At 61.9% G+C, this 22490-nt stretch overlaps 2 protein-coding genes and 1 non-coding gene across 4 annotated transcripts; all 3 read left to right on the top strand.

Moving 5' to 3' along the window:
* Positions 1–1626: 1626 nt before the first annotated feature.
* EHD2 (EH domain containing 2) lies at positions 1627–11718 on the top strand (the record flags this gene model as incomplete). The annotated part of the gene is given in 4 exon segments (XM_004463348.5): positions 1627–1845; positions 1847–2062; positions 6992–7156; positions 9990–11718. Coding segments are annotated over 4 exon segments (1152 nt in total), but the record flags the coding sequence as incomplete, so codon positions are not given.
* Positions 11719–12910: 1192 nt separating this feature from the next.
* Positions 12911–22456, top strand: NOP53 (NOP53 ribosome biogenesis factor). 2 transcript variants are annotated; one of them, XM_058280499.2, is made up of 13 exons: positions 12911–13299; positions 13634–13698; positions 14901–15006; positions 15681–15880; positions 16262–16332; positions 17691–17786; positions 19314–19418; positions 19493–19675; positions 20057–20232; positions 20361–20427; positions 21074–21150; positions 21244–21300; positions 21608–22456. In XM_058280499.2, the coding sequence occupies exons 1-13, from the start codon at positions 12926–12928 to the stop codon at positions 21612–21614; spliced, it is 1584 nt and encodes a 527-aa protein (XP_058136482.1). In that variant the 5' UTR covers positions 12911–12925; the 3' UTR covers positions 21615–22456. The 2 variants fall into 2 exon arrangements, with proteins under 2 accessions (XP_058136482.1, XP_012382561.2); XM_012527107.3 differs by lacking the exon at positions 21608–22456 and having other exon boundaries at positions 21244–21304.
* On the top strand, positions 20468–20577 carry LOC111765344 (small nucleolar RNA SNORD23). Its single transcript, XR_002797717.1, has one exon. It is a non-coding gene; the product is annotated as a small nucleolar RNA SNORD23 (small nucleolar RNA).
* Positions 22457–22490: the final 34 nt, after the last annotated feature.

Raw genomic sequence — 22490 nt, forward strand, 5'->3', positions numbered from 1 at the left:
GTGATTCTGCGGTACACGCACTGGCACGTGCGTGCCCGCTGCCGTGGCTGCCCTGCGTGGCGGGAGGCGCGCTTGAGCACTGAGAAGCGGAACAGCTTCGTTAGGTAGAACGCGGGAGGTGAGCGTTTCAGAGGACAGTGGCACCGGCTCTGGGATTTTAGCCCCACGGGTACTGAGCCTGCGACCGTTTTGCTGAAAAGCCCTGATGAACAGGGGTCTGTGGAAATGGCCTTGATCGTAGCCGAGGCGGGAGACAGCGGCAGGGACCCGACCTGGGCAGCCCGAGTCAGACCTGACTGCGCCGCTGCAAGGCCACCCCTCAGCCCCAGGGTCGCGCTCCACGGCGCCTCCTCCAGGAAGCCCCCCGCCCCCCACCCCCGGTCTGGATCAGGCACCCCCTCTGGACTCCCCCATCCCAGCCCCCAGTGGACTGGGAGGACAGGGCGGCGCTGTCTGCCACCGCCGCGTCCCTAGCGCGCTGGGGGAATGGGAGAACGCCTGGCTCCCGCGGTGCCCGGCCTGCACAAAACTAGCCTTGTTCAGTTCTCCTGCGGGCTAATTTACATGCCATCCTGCTTACCCATGTTACGGGTACGGGCCAATGCCAGCTGAAAACGGTGTGTGCGCTCTTTAACTCATTTATGTTCTTTTAACCTGTGCACCAGCCCTATGAGTTAGGTCCTGTTACGATTTCCACTTTTTAGAAGAGGAAGCAGAAGCTCAGAGAGGTTGAGCCACTTGTTTAAGGTCACACAGCCGGGGTGGGGGTGGCGCAGACAAGGCTTCAACGCCAGGGCTTGCTGGCTGCCAGGTCAGGGGGTCTCCGCCTCTGCTTGCCCGAGTGGCAGCAGTTGAATGAACTCATGCCTCAGTGAGTGGCCAAGCAAACGCCAACGCCTTGGTGAATGAGTGAATGAGGAATTGAATGGTGACAGGGATGAGTGAATGAATGAACACAGGCGCCAAACAACCGCTGGGATGGGTGCTGTGCAAGGGACCTCGTCTGGGTGTTTTCTGTGGCTCCCCCAGCATCTGGGACAGGACCCAGCCCAGAGAAGGTTCTCAGTAAATCTGTTAAATGAACGTCAAGTCGTGCACATCTGCTGTGGCCAGGTGTGCCTTACCACCTCTGCCAGGGCCAGGTGTGCGTTAGCTCCTCGCAGGATGCTGGGGAGATCCTGGGGTCCCAGGGAGAGGGGTGGGGGGATGGGCAGAGAATCATGGGGGGTCCCTTTAGGAAACCTCTCAATATTTTGGCATCACTAATACTTGCTGAATGGAGTGGATTCATTTTCTCTTTAAAGAGGTACTGGAGATCGAACCCAGCACACCTTGTATATGGGAGGCAGGTGGTCAACCACTGAGCCAAATTCACTCCCCAGGATTAATTTCTTCTAAAGGGGTGCAGTGTGATTGCTCTGGTAACGCACACCTGGCCAGATGGCCTGAGGGCTTGGGGCCAGGGTGTTGGGGGCCCTCTGGGGGCCGGGCGACCCCAGCAGTGGGACACCCTCCGGCTTTGGCTATTTCCTGTGGACAAGGGTTTCACCAGTTAACAACCTGAACGTCTGCACGGCCCGAAGCCACGGAGCCCTCCCCCGGCGGGGGCGGAGGGGCTGACTCTGTCCCCGCGCCCCGGCCCCCCCAGGCTACGACTTCCCGGCCGTGCTGCGCTGGTTCGCCGAGCGCGTGGACCTCATCGTCCTGCTCTTCGACGCGCACAAGCTGGAGATCTCGGACGAGTTCTCGGAGGCCATCGGCGCGCTGCGCGGCCACGAGGACAAGATCCGCGTGGTGCTCAACAAGGCCGACCTGGTGGAGACGCAGCAGCTGATGCGCGTGTACGGGCGCGCTCATGTGGGCGCTGGGCAAGGTGGTGGGCACGCCCGAGGTGCTGCGCGTCTACATCGGCTCCTTCTGGGCGCAGCCGCTGCTCGTGCCCGACAACCGGCGCCTCTTCGAGCTGGAGGAGCAGGACCTCTTCCGCGACATCCAGGGCCTGCCGCGCCACGCCGCCCTGCGCAAGCTCAACGACCTGGTGAAGCGCGCCCGGCTGGTGCGGGTGAGCCGCGGGGCCCGAGTGGGGGGGCGCTCCTCCCACCTCCCACCGCCTCCCCCCCCCCCAGGACTTGATCCTCCCGAGCTGGGTCTGGCCCGGGACGCCGGCCTGCAGCTCCTGCTGCCCAGCGGGTGGGAGGGCCCCCCTCTGCGCCCAGGCTGGGGGCTCCAGCAGGAGCCAGGTCGTCGCCGAGGCCTTGGGCCCCTCTTCCCGCCTCCCCTGCTGTCCTCACCCCCCACGCCTGCCCCCGCCCCTCGCTGAGCTGCGGCCACACTGGGTCCCCCCGCAGGGCCTTTGCGCCGGCTGCTGTCCCCCTGGAGCCCTTCTCTCCGGCTCTGGCGCCTAGGGACCCACAGGGCTCCCTCCTCACTTCCTCCGAGTTGCCACCGCAGTGTCACCTGCGCGGGGACCTTCCCTGCCCTCCCTTTTATGTGGACCCACGCTCTCCTTCACTGGGTTTCCAGTCGATCGTCTCCCCGGCTCTCACTTAAGCGCCAGAGTCGGGGATCCTGCAGGGTTGCCGCGGCCTCCCCTCGGGAGCAGAGCAGGTGCTGGGTAAATATTTACTGGATGATTGACATTCAGCAAACACTCACGTTCAACAAAACCTCCTCCAGGCCTGGGACCGGGACGGGCCCAGCCCCCTCTCCCACGCTCTCCCAGGCTCTCCCAGTCTGCTGTGGGCAGGGCTGGGAAGGGGGTGGGGGGCTGCTCGGGGGAGAGGGCAGGGGGCTGAGACCTGGAGCAGGAAATGAGGTGCCAGGGCGGTCGGACCAACAAGTGCGGGACTGCAGGTGCCCGGGCGCGCAGGCGCAGGCGCGGAGAGCACGGTGGGGCGGGCGGGGAGGCGGGTGGGGGTCGGACCCCCCCCCCCCGGCTTTGCGGCTGCGGTGAGGAGCGGGGCCTGGGGAGCCCTGGCGGAGTGTAAAGTGGGGGGGGGGGGGGGACACACAGGATGGAGTTCCAGCTGCCTTCGGAGAGCTGGTGTGGGGGGTGAGGCTGGGGCTGGAGGCGGGAGAGGCCGGCCGGGGCCTTGGGAGTGGGAGCACTGGGAGCACGGAGAGAACGAGGAGCGGGAGCACGGGGAGCACTGGGAGCGGGAGCACTGGGAGCGGGAGCACTGGGAGCACTGGGAGCGGGAGCACGGGGAGCACGGGGAGCACTGGGAGCACGAGGAGCACGGAGAGCACGGGGAGCACTGACTCAGGAGCCGCGGGGCCGGGCGGGGGCGGGCTGGGTGCCGGCAGGGGCGGGCGGGAGGCGCTGCGAGGTGAGGAGCCCGCGGTGTTGGTTTAGAGCGGCCGAGAGGGGTGAGTCAGACCCCCCCCCCCAGGAATCCCGCTCAGGAGCGGGCGCGGCGGGCCTGGCCTGCACCTTCCCCTGCGGGGCCGGAGCCTGCGCCCCGCGCCGCCCGCCCCCGCTGCCCTCCCTCTCCTGCCCCCTCCCTCTTCCCCCTGCCCCTCCTGCCCCTCCTGCCCCCCCCCCCCGCCTCCCTCCCCCCTCCCCTCTCCCCTCCCCGCTTCCCGCCCGGCTCCCTCCGGCTCCCCTGGCTCACCCCGTTTTCCCCCGGGCCCGGCCTGGTGGCCCCCTGCGGCGCGTGGGCCTCGGGAGCGGGGTGGGAGCGGGGTGGGAGCGGGGTGGCCGGGACACCTGGTGCCCCGGGCGGGCGGGGGGCGGCGCCGGAAACCCGGACAAACCCCGGAGCCCGGGACGCGCCCCCGCCGCGCAGCCCGCCCCCCTTATCTCTTCCTGGCACCTTCCCCCGCTTCCTCTCTGGAAAAGCCATCAGCGCCTCGCGCCCCCCCTCGGCTGGCCCCCAAGGAGCCGCGGGCCCTGCGCCCCCCCGGCCGCTCCCCGTCCCGGGTTGGCGGCTTGGACTTCGGGCCGCTCCCTCCCGCCCTTCTGGGGGATCCATCCGTGGCTCCCCAGTGCGGCTCGGACCCAGACTCCTGAGCGCGGCGCCCGGGGGTCAGCGTGACCTGGCCTGATGCCCCCCGCCCCGACCACCCACCCCCCGCCCACTCGACTCCGTAGCCCACGCCCTTTACCTGCCCTCTGCTCTCCTGAAAGGTACAAGGCCTTCCCCCACTCCCTCGGGAACCTCCCCACCCCACGCTCTGTGCCTCAGTTTCCCCCTCTGAGAAGGAGGGTGTTGGGTGAGTCCCTCCAGCTCTGCCCTTCGCCGGAAGTGACAGCTGCAAGGAGGGGTGATTCCAGGAAGGTGGCCGAGAGGCAGATATTGGGAGGGCTGAAGCGATGGTGAAGAATGAAGCAGAGGAGAGGGACAGAGAGGAGGCCGGGGAGGGCCTTGCTGAGCCCGTGACATCCCAGCAAGGATCAGGAGGCGCAAGGGTGAGCTGGCCGGAGATCTGGGGGAAGGAGGACCCCCGCAGAAGGAAAAGCAGGTGCAAAGGCCCTGGGGCAAGAAAACGCATGGCTGGGACATGGCAGAGGGTGAGCAGAGATGAGGATTCAGAGCCTGCCAGGGGCCCCCAGACTCCCAGCATTCTAGCCTGTGAGACATCAAAGGAATTGAATGTTGTTTTTTTAATTGAAAACGTAAGGCCCTCCCGTGGTTAAACATTAAACACCCACCCTTTGTAAAATGGGCTCCCACTCCGTGCCCCCTGCCAGCGCTCAGGATCTTTTCCTTAGAGGCAACCCCCATAACCAGTTTTATGTGTGTGTGCCTTTTCCAGGCAGATTCTTTTTATATAAGCAGATATATTTAATTATTTTTTTAAGATTTATGTTTATTGTTTGTCTCTCCCCACCCCCTCGTTGTTTGCACTTGCTGTGTCTGTTTGTCTTCCTTGTTTCTTTGGGAGGCACCAGGAGCCGAACCTGCGACCTCCCATGCGGGAGGGAGGCACGTAATCACTTGAGCCACCTCGGTTCCCTGCTTTGTTGTGTCTCTCGTTGTGTTTTTCTTCTTGTGTCTCTTGTTGCATCGTCTTGTTGTGTCAGCTTGCTGCACCTGTCCGTTGCGCCAGCTCGCTGTCTTCTTTAGGAGGCAGCGGGAACCCATCCAGGGACCTCCTGTGTGGTAGGCAGGAGCCCAATTGCTTGAGCCACATCCACTTCCCATTTTTAATTATTAAACCGCCTTTAAAAAAAAGAAAAAGGGACCTACCAACACCCGTTATCCTGCCCTCCCTCTTCACATATATATATATATTTTATAAGATCTATGGTTCCAAAATCCTCAAGTTCATTGGTTTATTCCACAAAAATTTCTTGAGTGCTTGCCATGCGTACTGCCCCTGTGCTGGGGAGACAGGGAAAAGCCCCGGCCCAGCCCTCCTGGATCTCATATTGTGATGGAGGGAGACAGAATAGGTAAATCAACAGATACAGTAATGACAAATGATCAAATAATGGGGGGGGGGGAGGTTGGGGCACCTGCTTTGCGTGGGGACGGCCTCTGTGAGGAGGTGATGTCTCCAGGAAGCTGAGGGAGCTGGCTTTGGAAGACTGGGCAGAACCAGGCAGCGGAACCGTGCATGCAAAGGCCCTGGGGCAGGAAGCTGCCGGCATGCTGGTAGAAGGAAGAGGCAGTGAGGGAGCTGCAGTGAACAGGAGGGGAGTGAGAGGACGTGGCCGATGTTGGCAGGAGGCAAATGACGTGAAGCAACAGCTCGTAAACCTTCGGGTCTCAGAACTTCTTTACACTGAAAAATGATGGAGGGAGTGGTTGTGGGCCACTGGTGGAGTGCCCGCCTCCCGTGTTCGAGGTCCCGGCTCAGCCCCAGGTACCTCCTGAAAAAACTGATGCCCCAGAGAGCTTGTATTTACATGGCTTAAATCTTATCACTATTTATCATATTAGAAGTTGAAACTAAGTGAAGGATTTTTTTTGGTTGTGTAATTGAACTTTATTGTAATGTATTCATCACCTAACGTTTATTTTTTGTTGATGATATTAATTTATATTAATTAACATTGGTAGAATGATTGATATGATTAACACTTCATTTAAAAGCAATAATGAACCCTTATACCTGTAAACCTAAAGAAAACATTTAAAGAAAATTTATTTTCAAAATCCCCCTCCCCAAATTAGTCCGAAGAGTGGCCCAATTTTACGTTTTTGCACATCTCCCCGGTGTCTGTCTTCAGAGAGGTGGCGCCGATTCTCTCCCCCTTTCAGGCAGTGCGAAAGCACATTTCTTGTAGGTTCTTAAAAACCCCCGGGTCCGCGCGGGAGGAAACGCGAGTGGAAGGGCAGGTGTGCTGCATTTGGGTGGGAAGCGATTCCGCCTTTGGAGTGAGAGCGGCTGGAGCCTCTGTCCGTTTCTAAAACCCTCGGGCTGCTGCCCCGTGGAGAAGAGGCTGCAGGGGGCAGAGGCAGGGGCAGGGCGGGGCGCCCGATGCTTGACCCGGGCAGACGAGCCGTGGCTGGGGGGTGGCCACTGAGGCTGGAGCGCCGAAGAGGGGAGCAGGGCTCTCCCCCCTGCGGGCTGGGCTGGGGCTGGGAGGGCTGGGGGGCTCCCGTCAAGGAGGCCCTCCAGATTTCGGGCCTGAAGGGGTAGTGGGGTGGGGGGGCCTCTTCAGGGCCGGGCAGAGCTGAGTGAGCGGGCCCTCGGGTGGCCGGGGAGGGCGCGGAGACGGGGAGCACGGGGAGCTGTCTCGGAATGTGGAGGAGGCAGGTACTGCGGGGAGAGGCTGGTATGCACGCTTGGGAGTGGACGGCTTAGGGGGGCTGAGGCCAGGGAGGGGCGGAGGTGACCCAGAGGAGGCGAGAAGAGGTGGTTCTCAAAGCGCGGCCTCTCCCCTCCCCTCGGGCCGGCTTCAGCATCACCTGAGAGCTTCCTAGAAATGCAGGTTCTCAGGCCCCATCCAGACCTACTGAGAGCCGGGCCGGCGGCCTGTGTTTAACGACCCCCCCGTGACTCCGATGGGTGCTCGGATGACAGCGCCGCTCTCCCGCAGGTGCACGCCTACATCATCAGCTACCTGAAGAAGGAGATGCCGTCCGTGTTCGGGAAGGAGAACAAGAAGAAGCAGCTGATCCTGAAACTGCCCGTCATCTTCGCTAAGATCCAGCTGGAGCACCACATCTCCCCGGGGGACTTCCCCGACTGCCAGAAGATGCAGGTGGGGGGCTGCCCGGAGGGGGAGAGAGGAGGAGGGGCTCCAGGCTGGGGCCTCAGCAGAAGCTGAAGGGAGGGAAGCAGATGTGGCTCAGGCAGGTGAGCGCCTGCTTCCCACACGGGAGGTGCTGGGTTGGGTTTCTGGTGCCTCCTAAAAACTAAACAACCAATCAACAAACGAAAAAAACAACTCAGGGGAGGCAGTGTGGCCAGTGTGGTTGAGTGCCAGCTTCCCACATATGAGGTCCCGGGTTCAATCCCCGGCCTTGGTACCTCAAAAAAAAATGCTGAAGGGATGGGCAGTAGATTCTGGAAAGCATCTTCCACAAATGGTTCCACAGAACAGTGGTTTTAAGACTTAGGATAGGTGAGTGAGGAGAAAACCCAAAATGATAGGAGTATAATTAAGACAGATTTCTCTCCCTCATCAAATCTTTGGAAGTTGGTCCAGGTCTAATTTGCTGCTTTACAGAGCCAGGTCTCTATTCTTCTCCTGTCTTATTTCTCCTCCAGGCCTAAGGAAACCTCATGGTACAAAATGGCTGCTGAAACTCTGGCCATTGCATCTATATCCAGCCAGCAAGAGGCAGGGGGGAAAGGAGAAGAGATGGGTATAGTCTCTGTTTAAGGCCACTTCTTAGAACAGTGCTATTCAATAGTGCTTTCTATAATGATGGAAATATTTTATGTCCCACTGTTCAATATGGTAGTCACTAGCCTCATATGGTTGTTGAGCCCTTGAAATATGACTGGGGCAACTGAAAAAAAAAAAAAAGCATTTTAAATTATATTTAATCTTTTCTTTTTTTTTTTTTTGAGGTAGCAGGGGGCAGGGATTGAACCCAGAACCTTGTAAGTGGGAAGTTGGCACTAAACTACTGAGCCACATCGGTCCCCTGAGTTGGTTGTTTCGTTTGTTAGGTTTTGTTTCCAGGAGGCACGGGAGACAGAACCCGGGACCTCCCACGTGGGAGGCTGGCACTCTAATCGCTGGAGCCACATCAGCTCCCCATGTGCTTCATTTTAATTAATTATTTAAACAAGCACAGGTGGCTAGGGGCTACCGTATTGACAGGGCAAGGAATTGCACGTGCAACTTGTTCTTACACCTGATTGGCCAGAGCTTAGTCACGAGGCCAGGGCTGGCTGCAAGGAGGCTGGGAAGCGCCGCCTGTCCTTTGGCAGCCGGGAGCCTTAAGATCCCACACTGAGGAAGAGGGCACGAGGGGCTGCAGGGGACTGCAGCTCCTCTCACAGCCCTGGGGTTTCAGCGCCGGGGAGAGCGAGGAGGCCTCGGGCAACGAGGCCAAGTGGGTGGTGACTCAGGACAAGTCCAAATACAGCGAGATCTCCCACATCCCTGTGCCCGCCGACGGCAAGCCGAGCGGCTCCAAGGCCGGGGCAGTGGCCATCAGAAACGGCTCCCCACATTGCCTGGCGCCCCTGGCGACGTCATCCCGGTTGGGGAAATAGCAGCTGACGTGCACAGGGTGCTTCATCGAGATGAACACACGAGGGGGCGTTGTGGTCACCCTGTTTCACAAACGGGAGGACCCGAGGCGCAGAGAGGTGTAGGTGCTTGCCCGAGGACGCACAGCCCGAGTAGCAGCAGCAGAGCTGGGCTGGAAGCTGGGCCGCCCAGCCCCGCCCCTTTATGATCACAGTGGCAGGAAACTTCCGTGGTGCCCAGAGGTGAAGCCTCTGCGGGGACTCCCGGGGCACGGCAGCAGACCCTCGCCCACGGCTGGCGAGCTCAGAATGGCTTCCTGGGGGCCCGGGGCCCTGAGCAGTCCGGCCTTTCCAAATCTCACCTCCAGATCTGGCAGCTGGCCGCTTAGCCTGTTCCGCGGGGTGCGGCCGTGGTGGAGGCGGACGTTCCGTTTTCTTCATTTGTCTAAGGGCAGGGGCACTGGCGGGCAGCCGGGGTGAGTGCTGGGAGCGGCACCTGATGGCAGACCCCTGACATCCGGCCCACTGGCAACGGGCTGCTCCTCTGAGCCATCCGGGGCCCCCACCTCTCTGCTCTCCAGGAATTCTGGGGGCGAGGCTGGCACCGTGGGAGGGCCCCTGGGACTCACGCGAGCCTCTTCCCGTGGTCACTGCCCAACAGCTTGTTCCGATATTCAGCTACGTCCGCACTCGGTGCGCAGCTGCTCCCGAGCTTCCCAGGCGGTCCCCGGGCCCCAGCGATGGCGGCCCCGATTTCTTTTTATTTTATTTATTTTTAGAGATACTTCGATTATACAAATGTCGCATAAAAAATACACGGGGTTCCCATATGCCCCGCTCCCCACACCTCCCACAGTAACAACATCCTTCATTAGTGAGGTACAGGCATTGCAGTTGATGAACACATTTTGGAGCCTTGTCGCTAAGTGTGGAGTAAGGTTTCGTTTACAGTCTCCCACCCAATTCTGTAGGTTATGACAAGATTGACTGTGGCCTGTATCTGTCGTTGCAGTGTCATTCAGGACAATTCCCAAGTCCCCCAAACGCCCCCGTATGCCCTGCTTTCCCGCTCCCCGCCCTCAGCGCCTCCGTGCCCACTGCCTCCACATGGGTGATAATCTCTTCCATCGCTGGTGTCATAAGCGGCCTGTGGACCACCAGGACGTCCACGCCAGTCCACGGTTCACCCCCAGTCCTGAGCGCTCTGGGCTGGTGGTGCCCACTCCACCTCTAAGTGAGAGGGGCTCTTGCGGGCAGCTGTGGCCTCCCTCGGTTCCTCCGTATGGTCGTTGCCCGCCCTCACCTCCTCGTTAGTTGTCCTGGGCGAGCTCTGATTTCTCACCGTCCCCTTTCCCCGCCCCTCCTGGCCCGTCCCCCCCCCCCCACAGGACCTGCTGATGGCGCACGACTTCACCAAGTTCCACTCGCTGAAGCCGAAGCTGCTGGAGGCGCTCGACGAGATGCTGACGCACGACATCGCCAAGCTGATGCCCCTGCTGCGCCAGGAGGAGCTGGAGAGCACCGAGGCGGGCGTGCAGGGGGGCGCCTTCGAGGGCACCCACATGGGCCCCTTCGTGGAGCGCGGGCCCGACGAGGCCCTGGAGGACGGTGAGGAGGGCTCGGACGACGAGGCCGAGTGGGTGGTGACCAAGGACAAGTCCAAGTACGACGAGATCTTCTACAACCTGGCGCCCGCCGACGGCAAGCTGAGCGGCACCAAGGCCAAGACCTGGATGGTGGGCACCAAGCTCCCCAACTCGGTGCTGGGGCGCATCTGGAAGCTGAGCGACGTCGACCGCGACGGCATGCTGGACGACGAGGAGTTCGCCCTGGCCAGCCACCTCATCGAGGCCAAGCTCGAGGGCCACGGGCTGCCCGCCAACCTGCCGCGGCGCCTCGTGCCGCCCTCCAAGCGGCGCCACAAGGGCTCCGCCGAGTGAGCCCGCCGCCGCCCACGGCCCCCCTCTCGCCGGCCTGGCCGTGGCTCCCCCGCGCTGGCCTGCTGCACGCACGCGCCTCCCTGGCCCTCACGCTCCCTGCCTGCCCGCCCTGCCCCCCACCCTCTCCCAGACACCTGGGGCGCCGTGTCGGGTGGGGACCCCGGGGAGGGACAAGGCCTCACCGCCCCCCTGTCCTGACGCCCCTGCCCTCACCTACACCTGGGCACCCCACGCAGGCCTCCAGCCTTGCTTGTCGTTCAAATATTTATTGAGCACCTACTCTGTGCTTGGCCTTTTCTAGGCTCTGGGGATTACAGCAGAGAACAACACAGATGAATCTGCCTGCCCAGGTGCTGCTGACACTCTCAGGAGGGGAGGGCATGGGAGAGCCAGCACCCCCACCACACCCCAGCCCTAACCAGGCTGCCCGGCCCCTAAGTCTCCCCACAAAAGAGCAGCCCTTGGTTGACGAGCAGACAAGCCCCCTTGGCCGGCTTCCTCCCGCCCAGCCAGCAAGGACCCCTGCCCACGTCCTCAGGCCTCCGGACCTTTGGGGCTCATCTGGGAGAGAAACCCTTCCTTCTGCTGCTGCAACTGGACCCCCGCCCCCCCCCCCCAGCTCGGAGAACGCCCCCTCCCCCTGGGCATAGCCGATTCTCTACCGAGGATCCCCGAGCACCTAGGAAAGCCCCTTCCATCCTTGCGCCTTCCAGGCTGTGCCCCAAGGGCGTATTTCTGTCCCCCCACACCGCACCCCCACCCCGGGCCTGGATTGGAATGCTGGCCCTGCCACGCAGGCGCCCCACAGCTGGGACCCCCCCCCCAATCGGTCCGTATTTAACTGCAGTCCCTCCTGGCAGGAGGGTTTTCCCTTGACCCCACCACTTGCAGGGAGGCCGTTGGGGGTGGTTCTTGGTGCTACATTCCCCCCCCCCCCAAAGGGACCACTCGTCCCCCACGCCTTTTCCTGCCTTCACCACACATTCGTGCTTGACCCTGGCAGGGGACCCGGGGAAAAGATGGGGGACGAGGCACGAGGCCCCTTCCAGGCAGCTGGCTGGGACCCCCACGCCCCCCACGGCCGACCCTGCCCCGGGGCTGGGAGGGGCCGGGGAGGACTCGTATTCCCACCGAGCGAGCGATGGAGCGAATAAAGCAAAGCCGAGGCTTCTCCCTCCCCCGCGTGACGCTGGCCTGGGGGGGCTGGGGGCTGGGGGGGGGCTCCCTGGGGACAGGGCGCGGGGCGGGGCGCCTCGCCGGGTTCCCGGGCCGGGGTGGAGCGTGCATGACTCAGAGCAGCCGAGCCAGTGACTCAGGCCCGGGCCGGGGGCCAGAGCGAAATATTTTCCGAAGAAAACTTAACTCTGGGGCCCGCTCCCCCCACGGGACATCCCGCCCCCGCCGCGGGGGCCTGGGAACCGGGGCGTGGGGCAGGGGCGGGCGGGGGCGCCGCGGTGCCCGCCGCCCTGGAGGGGAGGAGGTGACCCGGCCGCCGAGGCCCGCGGGGCCCTCGCACCCCCACACTCGCGCGCCCCGGGCGGGGTCCCCGGCCCGCGCCCCGCACGCCCCGCCCGCGCGCGCCCCCCTCCGCGGCGCCCCGGCGCCCCCTGGCGGCCACGCGCGAGCCGGGCAGGCTGGTGTGCCCCGCGCCCGGCCCTCGCCGGAGCTCCGCTGTGTGGCCCCCGCCTGGCGCCCTCCCTCTCTGTGCCTATTCCATTTATGGCTCGGGGACTCGCTTCCCGAGGCCCTGGGTCCCTCGGGATGGCTGCCACGGCCGGAGCTTCCTTCCTTATTTGTCTGGAGCGAAGACCAGTTGATTCACGGACGAAGTCTGTGGGGGCGAGGCGGTAGCAGGGGCAACGCTTGGGTGCCAGGCACAGTCTCCCGCGCCTAACGTCGACCACCACATTTAACCTTCGCAATAATCGTGTGAGGTGGAGGCGTCAGCACCCCCGAAGTACAGATGGGGAAACTGAGGCACAGCCAAGTTACGGAAATTGCACTTCTAGGGTTTCCACTAGCCTACGTTTGTAAACATTCCTCCAACCTTACGTACTGTGCCTCCAGCCTCGACATTCCTAGCGTTCTTTGATTCCCAGGATGTAAGGCTTGGTGCATTTCGAGAGGCCAGATGTTCCTTGATTGGAACGCGTCTCGTGCCGAATCTGCCACTAATGATTCGGTTTTTCCTTTTTAAGAAAACGAGAATAAAAAATAATAACCCTCAAAAACAAAAACAGCCCTCTTGAGCAAAGACCTCGGGTCGCTAGGAAAGGTGTTTTGTTTAGGGCGAGAGCCGAGGACCTAGAATCCGCGGCCGCCACAACTCTGCAGGTTCTGCAGCGCAGACTCGAGGGAGGAGGAGCCATTTAGCCCTTACCAAGATGGCAGCCTCCTCGCCCCTTCGCCGCTCCAGCCACCGTACCAAGATGGCGGATGCAGGAAATACGTCACTGAAGAAGGCGGGAGACCTGCGCGCGCAGACCCCAAACGGGAATTCTGGGCGCCGGAAAGAGAACTCTTTCTTTGACAAGATGGCGGCGGGAAGCAGTGGCGGCGGTGGGAGGCCGTGCCCGAAAAGCGCGGCCGATTCGGGCTTTCTGGGGCTGCGGCCCACTTCGGTGGACCCGGCGCTGAGGCGGCGCCGCCGAGGCCCGAGAAACAGAAAGCGGGGCTGGCGGCGGCTCGCGGAGGAGCCGCTGGGGCTGGAAGTAGACCAGTTCCTGGAGGACGTGCGGCTACAGGAGCGCACGAGCGGGTGCGTGGGGCGGGATTTCCGGGTGCGCGGCCGGGAGTGGGGGCACGTGTGTCTGGGAAAATTGGGGGAGGGAGGCAGGACGCGTTTGTGTTACGATACCTGTTGTGTGCAACTTATTTCTACTAAGAAGATGTTTGTTATTGAAAATTCAGAGTGTTCTGTAGTTTTATCTGGCAGCACTAGCTTGGGGAGTTTGAAGTTTTAGGTACTGGTAAACTGAGAAGTCAGGTTTTAGTACGGAAGGGTCCCTTGGTGGAAAGAGGGCAGGGCCCAACGGGTTAAATCTGATCCTTCCCAAAAGTCTCTGCCTGACGTTCTGCATTTCCGTCTCCAGTGGCTTGGTGTCAGAGGCTCCCAATGAAAAACTGTTTTTCGTGGATACTGGCCCAAAGGAGAAAGGTGAGGAGGGGGTTTTGTGGTACCCTTAAAGTAATATTTCCTTATGTAGAATCGCCAGCCTCGGAGGACATCTGTATGAATAACCTAACTTGGAAGAATCTATTTAGTCACTTGCCGAGGCATTTTTTCTCTAATATAATTAATATGGTCTCCAATGAGCAGAAAGTACGTTAAAGGCTGACTTAAAGAAATCAGATTTTCTGGAGCCTTAGAGATTTCAGTGCACATTTAAACCAGGCAGCGGTCTCCTGAGATGAGTAGGCTAGAAAGCGAGTCTGCAGTTAACTTGCAGAATAAGGTTAAGAACCCGCTTTGAAGAATCAGGTCCTTTATCCTTACAAGGTATTTCCTTTAATGGAAAAAAAAAATCTATTTTAATGAATAGGTAAGAAACTAGTCTTAGCTTGCCTGTTTTGATTTGCCAAATAGCAACACCAGGATCTGATGAAACAAGTGGGCCTGCAGTGAGTCAGGGATTGCTTCATTGAGTAATAGGATTTATGTAAGATGTAGAAGAAGAAATAGAAAAAGCCATCTGCCATAAGGAGGGGTTAGAAAGCGAGCTAAGGGTCATTTCTGGACTTTCTAGTTAAGTTCTCCCAACCGTTCTATGGGGGGGAGTAGGTATTCGTATTCTCATTTTGAGGCATAGGGGAGCAATCCCTTACACGAGATCCTCTGGGCTATAGAGGGGTAAGGATTCAGGCCTAGTATGTTTCGTTCCAGAGTCCTTGCTTTTAGCCCTTAGGCTTTGGAAGTATAAGGGAGAGAATGCTGTGCTGGAAATCAGCCATCCTGGATCCTAAGTCCAGTTCTCTTTCGTTTCCCACCCAGCCTGTGGGCCTCAGTGTCACCTGACAGCTTGCTGTCTATCTGTTTAAATGTTGTGGGTCCCTCCTGCGGCCTTTCCCCGCTGCATCTGGGAGCCCCACATGTGCAGGCCACGGCTCTGACCCCCTCTGTGTCCCCAGCAAAGGACCTCCCTCCTGCTGGTCCAGAATGCAGGTGGGGTGGAGGGCAGTGCTCGGGCACCCTTGGCCCTTCCCTTGGGGGGGGCCTCTTCTGTCAGGCGGGAGCTGGGATCAACCTGGAGATGTCCAGGTGTGCCCTGGGCTGCAGGTTCGATGGCATCAGTAGAGGGGGGTGTCTCCAGCACTGGGGAGGCTTGAGGCCTTGACTCCTCCCCTTTCTCCCACTCCCAGAGCGCAAGAAAAGGACCAAAGGCCAGAAGAAGTCACTGCTCCTCAAGAAACCCCTGCGGGTTGACCTCATCCTTGAAAACACATCTAAGATCCCTGCCCCCAAAGAGTGAGTGTCCCGCCACCCCAGACCCTGCTGTCCCACCAGCCCCATGCCCTTCTCTGTAGCAGCCCCCACCCACTTCTTGGCCCTAAAGGAATTCCATGGCATGGGGGATGGGCGAGGGCTGTTTGGGGGGGAGGGTTAGGGTTGGGGCCAGAGGGGAGGGGATCACGTTTGGGCTTTGGAAAGCGGGAGCCTGGAGGTCAGGGTCCGCAGCCCAGACAGCCACTGGGGGCCTAGGCCAGGCTGGGGGATGGAGGGGGTCTGGGGGGAGCCGTGTTCAGGGGCAGACAGGGCTTCTGACCGACCGCTGGAGGAGGGGAAAGGAGAGGTCCAGGACAAGGTGAACAGGGAACAGCGTGGGCAGGTGGCCGCCCCTGAGGGGCGCTCTGGAGGCGGAGTGGGTGTGGGGGTGATGCTAAGGTTGCTTGTGACAGGATGAGTGTGAGGTGCCTAGAGGCTGTCCAGGGTGAGGACCTAGGAGACGTTGTGTTACTGGGTCTGGAGGCCACTCGGGGGCAGGGGAGGGCTGGGAGGGGCCCTGAGCAGCTGTGCATTGGAGGATGCAGGGAGGGAGATGCTGGAGAGCTGCTGCAGGGGCGATGGGGGAGCAGGGGGACCAGGCCACTTCTCCAGCCGCTGCCTCACCTGCTGCTCCTGTGCTGCCCCTCCCCACCCAGCATCCTCGCCCACCAGGTCCCCAACGCCAAGAAGCTTAAGCGGAAAGAGCAGCTATGGGAGAGGCTGGCGAAGCAGGGCGAGCTGCCCCGGGAGGTGCGCAGGGCCCAGGCCCGGCTCCTCCACCCTCCCGTGACCAAGACCAGGCCTGGGCCTCAGGACACCGTGGAGCGGCCCTTCTACGATCTCTGGGCCCCAAACAGTGAGTGACCCACTCTCACCTGTGGGGAGGGGACAGGGCCACCTGTGCAGTTGTGTGCGTGGTGCACTGCACAGGAGCACCATGTCTGAGGGGCTCTGTGGGTGTGGCTTCAGCTGTCTCACAGTGGTGTTGAGTTTCCTCAGTGGTTGGGGCACCTGCCCCTCAGCCTGACTCTCCCTTGCTTTCTGGCTCCTGTTGGCAGGCTGGTTTGCCTGTCCTTCGAGGCCCCTTGGGGTCTGGCAGTTGTCCTTCCCTTGGTGTCAGTGCCATCATTTGTGAAATGATGAAGGATGGGGCAGAACCCCGAGGGACACGCCCCTTTCTCTGGCTGGAATGCGCCCCCCCCCCCCCGCCCCCAGCCTCTTGTCCCTGTCTCCGCAGACCCATTGGACCAGCCGTTGCTTGGCCAGGACACCTTTTTCCTGGAGCAGACCAAGAAGAAAGGAGTCAAGGTGAGGTGTCTGGAAGGGCACTGAGATCTGCGGAGTGGCGGGGGAGCAGCGGGCACGTGGCTTCTGGAGTCCGCCTTTCAGAGCCATCTGTCCCCGTGGCTGGGCATGTGTGTGCTACAGAGGCACCTCGAGCTCTCCGGGCCATCGTTTCTTCTTCCTTTGTCAGGGGGCAGGGGGTTCGGGTGAATATAAAGAGTTAACGTGTGCAAAGTCAGCTGCCCACGCAAGTGTGATAGAAGCAGTAGCTCTTTCAGTTTCCCATAATTGCCTTCAGGAGCTCTCCGAACCCAGAGTACTCAAGTGGAGATGCTTTTAAATCTCCAGGGTACAATTTCATTTATTTAACAGAAGACAAACATTTTCTCCATCCTGGGCACTATTGGGGGTATAGCGGGGAGCAGAGAGGACGGGGGCATCGTCCTCACACGCTCCTGTCTAGCTGGGGGACAGGAAACCAGCGAGCACAGCGGCGTGTTGTGCAGTGGCTGGACGGGGGTTGGGGACGCCCTTGTGGGGAAGCGGTTGGTACTAACCGGGTCCGAGGCCTGAGGAGAGGAGTGGGTTGTGCAGGTGCCCAGGGAAGAGCCTCCAGGCAGCGCGAAGCCTGTGAAGGGACCAGCATGTTCCGGGAAGAGCGTGGAGGCCGGCGTGGAGGGAGGAGAGGGGAAGAGAGGCCAGATGGGGGGTGTCTGGGAGACAGGTTGTGGGGGGCAGGTGTGGGGAGGCGGGCACAGCCACAGGCCTTAGAGGCCAAGTGTGCGACGGCGGGGGGCTGGGGTAGGGGTGCTGGCCCAGGTCGCCCTCGGGTGGGAGTGCCAGGACTTGGAGACGGCTGTGGGTGGTGACGTCCGGGGGTCGTCCAGGCTTCTGCTGAGCCGCGCGGAGCCGCTGGAACTTCCAGTGCTCCGGGGCCTGGGGTTCTGCGTGTCTAACAGGCTTCCTGGGTCCACGGGCCACGCCGAGCAGCGAGGCTCTAGAAGGTGCTGGGCTCAGCCCTCTGCGCATGAGGCCTGGCTCTGGTGGCCAAGGAACTCTCCCGTGCCCGGCACGCGCTGCCATGCCTGCTGTGAGGAACGGCTACAAGGGAAACCAAGTCAGGACCCCCCTGTCGTGTGCCTTCAAAAGCGTCCCCCCCCACCTGAGGGGCGCCGTGGGGCTCTTCCCAGGAAGACAGGGAATTGCTCCATGGCGCGGGCGCTGGCTCCCGCGGGCAGCCCCCTGGCTCTGTGGTTGTGGGTGCACAGCCCGTCTGCAGCCCCAGCCTCCTGCTGCCGCCAGCCTCGAGTCTCAGTGCTGCGGCTGCAAGAACGTGAGGCACAGGGCACGGGGCCTGACTGTGTCTGCTCGTCTTCCTCCAGCGGCCGCTGCATCTCCACAGCAAGCCCTCCCAGGCACCCGCCGTGGAGGTGACGCCCGCCGGGGCCTCCTACCACCCGTCCTTTGAGGACCACCAGGTAGGCAGCCTGGGTCCCCCTGTCAGCACACCCACCCCGGCTGCTTCCTCGGGGCCTGGGCCTCTTCCCGGGGCCCGTGACGGCCCCGGGTGGGCAGAGCTGGGCTCGTGGGCCCGAGGGACCAGGGCCCCGTCACGGGTCTCACCCGGCCTTGGGCAGGTTTTGGCTTCCTCGGCTGCTCAAGCACATGCCCCGCAGCGGTTCAGCCTGAGCGGTGACGGTTGATGTGCTTGTGCTGAGGCCTCGAGGAAGTCCAAGGCAGGGCGTCGGCAAGGCAGCCTGGCGGCTGGCTGCTGCTGGTCCTTGCTCCTGGCCGCCTCTGTCACGTGGCAGCACACGTGGCAGCCTCTTTGGGCCTCTCCCCTCCAGGTTCCACTGATGTTCAGCTCTGGCGGCTCCTACTGTGGCTTTTTCTCTGTCTTGATTCCTTTCTGCTTATAGCTGATCCCACTAACAGGATGAAGACCAGTCCTGACTGAGGTGTAGCGCACCTTAACTGACGTGACCTCATCAGAGGTCTACCTAGGGCGGGTTCGCACCTGCCGGAGTGGATTAAGTTTAGGAACGTGTTCTGGGGTGTAGACAAGTCCAAACCACCATAGGAAGTCAGAGAGGCCTTCCTGGAGGAAGGGACATCTGACTTGAGACTGAAGGATGAGGAGGAGTTTGCTCTGGGAGGAGGGCAGTTGGGTTTTCCTGGCAGAGGGAGCAGTAGGTGCAAAGACCTACTGAGAGACTGCTACATCTTTCAGGAAGTGCATGGGACAGAGGTGCAGAAGTTTTAAAGAATACATTAGCAGACAAAAGCGCCACAAGCCAGTGAAGTGTCACCCGGGGATGGGGATGGCTGAGCGCGGCACGGGTGCAGGGCGCTCGCCGGGGCTCGCGCAGCGTGTTCGTGTGTGAAGGCCTCTTGGCCGCTGGGGGCGGGAGGCAGCATTCCTCAGCTGAGCAGGGCTGGATGGCAGCTGCAGAACAGAACCCTCGTGTGCGGCGGCAAAAGGCGGAGGTTGCCGCCGAGTCGGGCATTCACCCGTGGACTGGGCAGCCTGCGGGGCGAGCCAGGGTGCTGGGGGGAGGCGTGGGGGCTGGGGGTGAGGAGACTGTCAAAACAGCGTTGTTGAAACGCGCCTCGCACGTCACAGAGTTCATCTGACTTAAGCCTCAGATTCATCAGGTCTTAGGAGATCGACAGCGGTGCAGCCGCCCCCGCGGTCATTTCAGCGCATGTTGTCACCTCAGGCATGTCAGGCCCCTCAGGCAGTTGCTCCCCAATCCCGCAGCCTCTAATCTGTTTCCTGCCTGAGGAATTGCGAATCCTGGACCTTTCACATAAAAGGAAGCCCCCGACATGTAGGGCCTGGGGGGCTTCACAGACCCCACGGGGCAGGTGGGGCAGGACTAGCAGGTGCTTCCCCCACCGCAGCTGCTGCGTGGGGGGTGGGCTGAGCCCCTGGGTCTGGAGACGGAGAGGAGGAGGAGCCAGGGCAGGGAGCCTGTTCTCACCCCCGTGCCCGTCCTGCCCAGACCCTGCTCCTGGCGGCCCACGAGGTCGAGCTGCAGCGGCAGAAGGAAGCCGAGAAGCTGGAGCGGCAGCTGGCCCTGCCCACCGCGGAGCAGGCTGCCACCCAGGTGAGCCCTACACCGCCCCCCCCCCCCCGCCGCCGCCGGCCTCACCTTGGCCCTGACCCCCTCCCCTGCCCCAGGAGTCTGTGTTCCAGGAGATGTGCGAGGGGCTTCTGGAGGAGTCGGACGGGGAGGGGGACTCTGACCAGGGCGAGGACCCCGAGGCTGGAGGGGCTGCAGACTCGTCCATGCCCAGCCGCATGGCCACCGTGGAGAAGAAGACGGAGCAGCAGCGGCGCCGGGAGAAGGCGGCGCGGACGCTGGTGAGCCCCCAGGGGCTGCCCTCCCCGTGGCCCGCGTCTTTCGGGCTCCCCCTCGTCTCTTTCTGGGGTGTTTGTCTTGCCGCCTGCTGTTTCACGCTCTCGGGGGCCCGCAGCTGTCAGGCGCCCCTCTGGCTCAGGATACAGTGGGGGCCCCTAGACGGTCCCTGCCGCCGGAGGTGCTTCCTTGTGGGGTAGGGGGGAGTTACGAACCACAGGCAGAAACACGATGCCAGCCAGTCCTAGGAAACTGCAGCGAAGTAACGAGCTGTGGCGCTTCGGGACTGGGAGCGGGGCGGTCAGCGCGGGCCTCCTGGCAGAGGTGGCGTTGGGGGCGCCTCGGGGGGGCTCAGGCCGACCCCTGTCCCTGCTCTGTCCCCACAGCGGGTGCAGCAGGCCGCGGTGCGGGCCGCCCGGCTGCGGCAGCAGGAGCTCTTCAGGCTGCGTGGGATCAAGGCCCAGGTGGCGCGGTGGCTGGCAGAGCTGGCGCGGCGGCGGGAGCGGCGGCGGGCGCAGCGGTTGGCTGAGGCAGACAAGCCCCGCAGGCTGGGGCGACTCAAGTGAGGCCCCGGTGGGGTCCCCAAGCCCTCGTCCTGGAATTCCCGGCCTGGACGCTGGCTGCGTCCCTCCTGGGGGGCCTCCCCCTGCCACTGGTGACCCCCTGTGCACCCCTCACCTGTGTTTTCAGGTACCAGGCCCCCGACATCGACGTGCAGCTGAGCTCAGAGCTGTCTGACTCCCTCAGGACCCTGAAGGTGTGTGTGTGGTGGGATGGAGTGCTGTAGGGAGACCCTGTGTCCGGTGATGACACCCATCCTTGCTCCCCGTGCCCCCCAGGGCCATGGGCGACACCCTGGCTAGCCCTGGGCTGGGCCGGTTGGGCCAGCGCCTGGGGGCTGAGGGCACAGGGTCCTGACGGGGGATTGCGGGGGCTGAGGGCTTGAGCCTGTGACACTTGGGGGGCATTTCCTCTCAGCCAGACCCGCTACCCTGGTCGCCGAGCTCCTCCTGCCTCGGTATCCTAGAGGGTCTTCCCAAGCTCAGACCTGACCTTGTGCCTCCCCTGCTCTGCACCTTCCGTGGCTCCCCAGCACCCTGGGAGAACGCTCAGCTCCTCCTGAGCCCAGTGAACGCCCTTCTGTGGCTTTGGCCTGCTGCCCTCCGCCTCTCATTCCCTTTTCCACATCTTTACCAGCCTCGTTCCTGTCCATCCCTCAAAACCCAGCTCAGGCGGCCCGCGGGGCAGGTCTGCTGGTCCCCGAGGCTGAGCACAGGGTCAGACACGAGGCCGGAGTGGAGGCCTCGGCTGAGGGCAGCAGCAGGGGCCTGGGCCCTGGCCGGGCCCCTGGAGAGGTCAGCGGCCCTCGGGGCTCCATGCTCAGGTCCCTCCCTGTCCCGCAGCCTGAGGGCAACATCCTCCGGGACCGGTTCAAGAGCTTCCAGAGAAGAAACATGATCGAGCCTCGGGAGAGGGCCAAGTGAGCGCGGGGGCGCCTGGGGGCGGGTCGCTGGGACCTCCCTCTGTTTGGTGGCGGTGCTGGTCTCTGACCACGGTCTTTTCCCTTCCCCAGGTTCAAGCGCAAGTACAAAGTGAAGCTTGTGGAGAAGCGAGCCTTCCGCGAGATCCAGTGAGCACCGCCCTTCTGGCAGGCCCCTGCCCTTCCCCTGCCACAGCAGCCCTAGCCTGACAGGAGGAAACAGACCCTCTTCCCGGGGTCCCAGCCGCCTCCCAGGGCCACCCAAACCCAGCAGCGCACCTTGGTGGCCTGGAAGAGGGTCGGCAGCCTCCTGGTGGCCCTGAGCAGTGGCCCTGAGCAGAGCGCAGCAGATCCCCCGGAACCAGCAGGGCCAGAACCAGGAGGAGGGTGTCAGGCGGGGAAGAGCGTGGGCGCCAGCTCCCCTCAGCCCCCTCAGCCCGCTTGCTTCTCTCCGCAGGTTATAGCCACTGCTGGACATCCAGGCACCCCCTTAATAAAGCGCCTCTGACCAGCTCCTCGGACTGTGTGACTCGCCTCCTTCTTAGAGCAGTGTCTCTCTCCCCCTCGCGCTGCTTTCTGTCTCCCCTGGCACGTGAGGATGTAGGTACAGGAACACCATCTCCCCTAAGCCTGGCACAGCCCAGGGCGGGGCAGGACTGTCAGCGGCCAGCACGACCCACCCAGATGGTGGGGAGGTGGCGGCCACTGCCAGGAGGAGCTTCAAGCAGGCCAAGTGACGGGGCTCCGTGGGCGCCGAGCGGATGTGAAGCGAGAGGCCGGTGGAGTGCCAGCGCCGCCTCTTCTACACACGTGGATTAGTGCCCTGAACCCTCATTGCAGCCCGCTAAGACGAGACAGACTGTTCTCATTCTTAGGCGAGGAAACTGCAGCCCATGAAATGAAGTCAGTTTTTCTCTCCCCTACTTCCCCAGGCCAGACTGTGAGTCATTCATGGTTTAAAAAGGGCAGGTGTGTTCCTTCCTGTGCCCTGAATCTGTTGAAAAAGACCCTTGACCCTTCATTCTACAGGTAAAAAGGACTGCTTTCACTGTAACAATCATTGAAGGAGCAAAGAAGGATACGAAGAGAAAATAATTTTCTTGGAAATCTGCCCTTGACTGTTGTCCCCCTTTGCAGAGGGAGGTGTTACGGAGGTTTGGTGCGAATGATTGCAGTGTGGAGCTCTATGAAATTCCCTACGTGGATGTGGGGACCTGGACTGGAGGTTTTCCTGTTCCTCAAATGGGATCATATTGTATATGGCTCTATCAGTGGCTTTTTAAAGTTTGTACTAGAGATCTGTGCACAGGAAGCTGCTTCATTCTTTTTGACAGCTGAGT

The sequence above is a fragment of the Dasypus novemcinctus genome, chromosome 18, assembly GCF_030445035.2.
Source record: "Dasypus novemcinctus isolate mDasNov1 chromosome 18, mDasNov1.1.hap2, whole genome shotgun sequence".
NCBI lineage: Eukaryota > Metazoa > Chordata > Mammalia > Cingulata > Dasypodidae > Dasypus > Dasypus novemcinctus.

What these genes read in the sequence shown, in the direction of transcription:
- NOP53 (XM_058280499.2), top strand. Translation starts at nt 12,926, where the DNA reads ATGGCAGCCTCCTCGCCCCTTCGCCGCTCCAGCCACCGTACCAAGATG. An exon ending in ACTCCCTCAGGACCCTGAAG is followed by an intron (nt 20,428 to 21,073) that starts GTGTGTGTGTGG and finishes CCTGTCCCGCAG; the next exon opens with CCTGAGGGCAACATCCTCCG. An exon ending in GAGCCTCGGGAGAGGGCCAA is followed by an intron (nt 21,151 to 21,243) that starts GTGAGCGCGGGG and finishes TCCCTTCCCCAG; the next exon opens with GTTCAAGCGCAAGTACAAAG.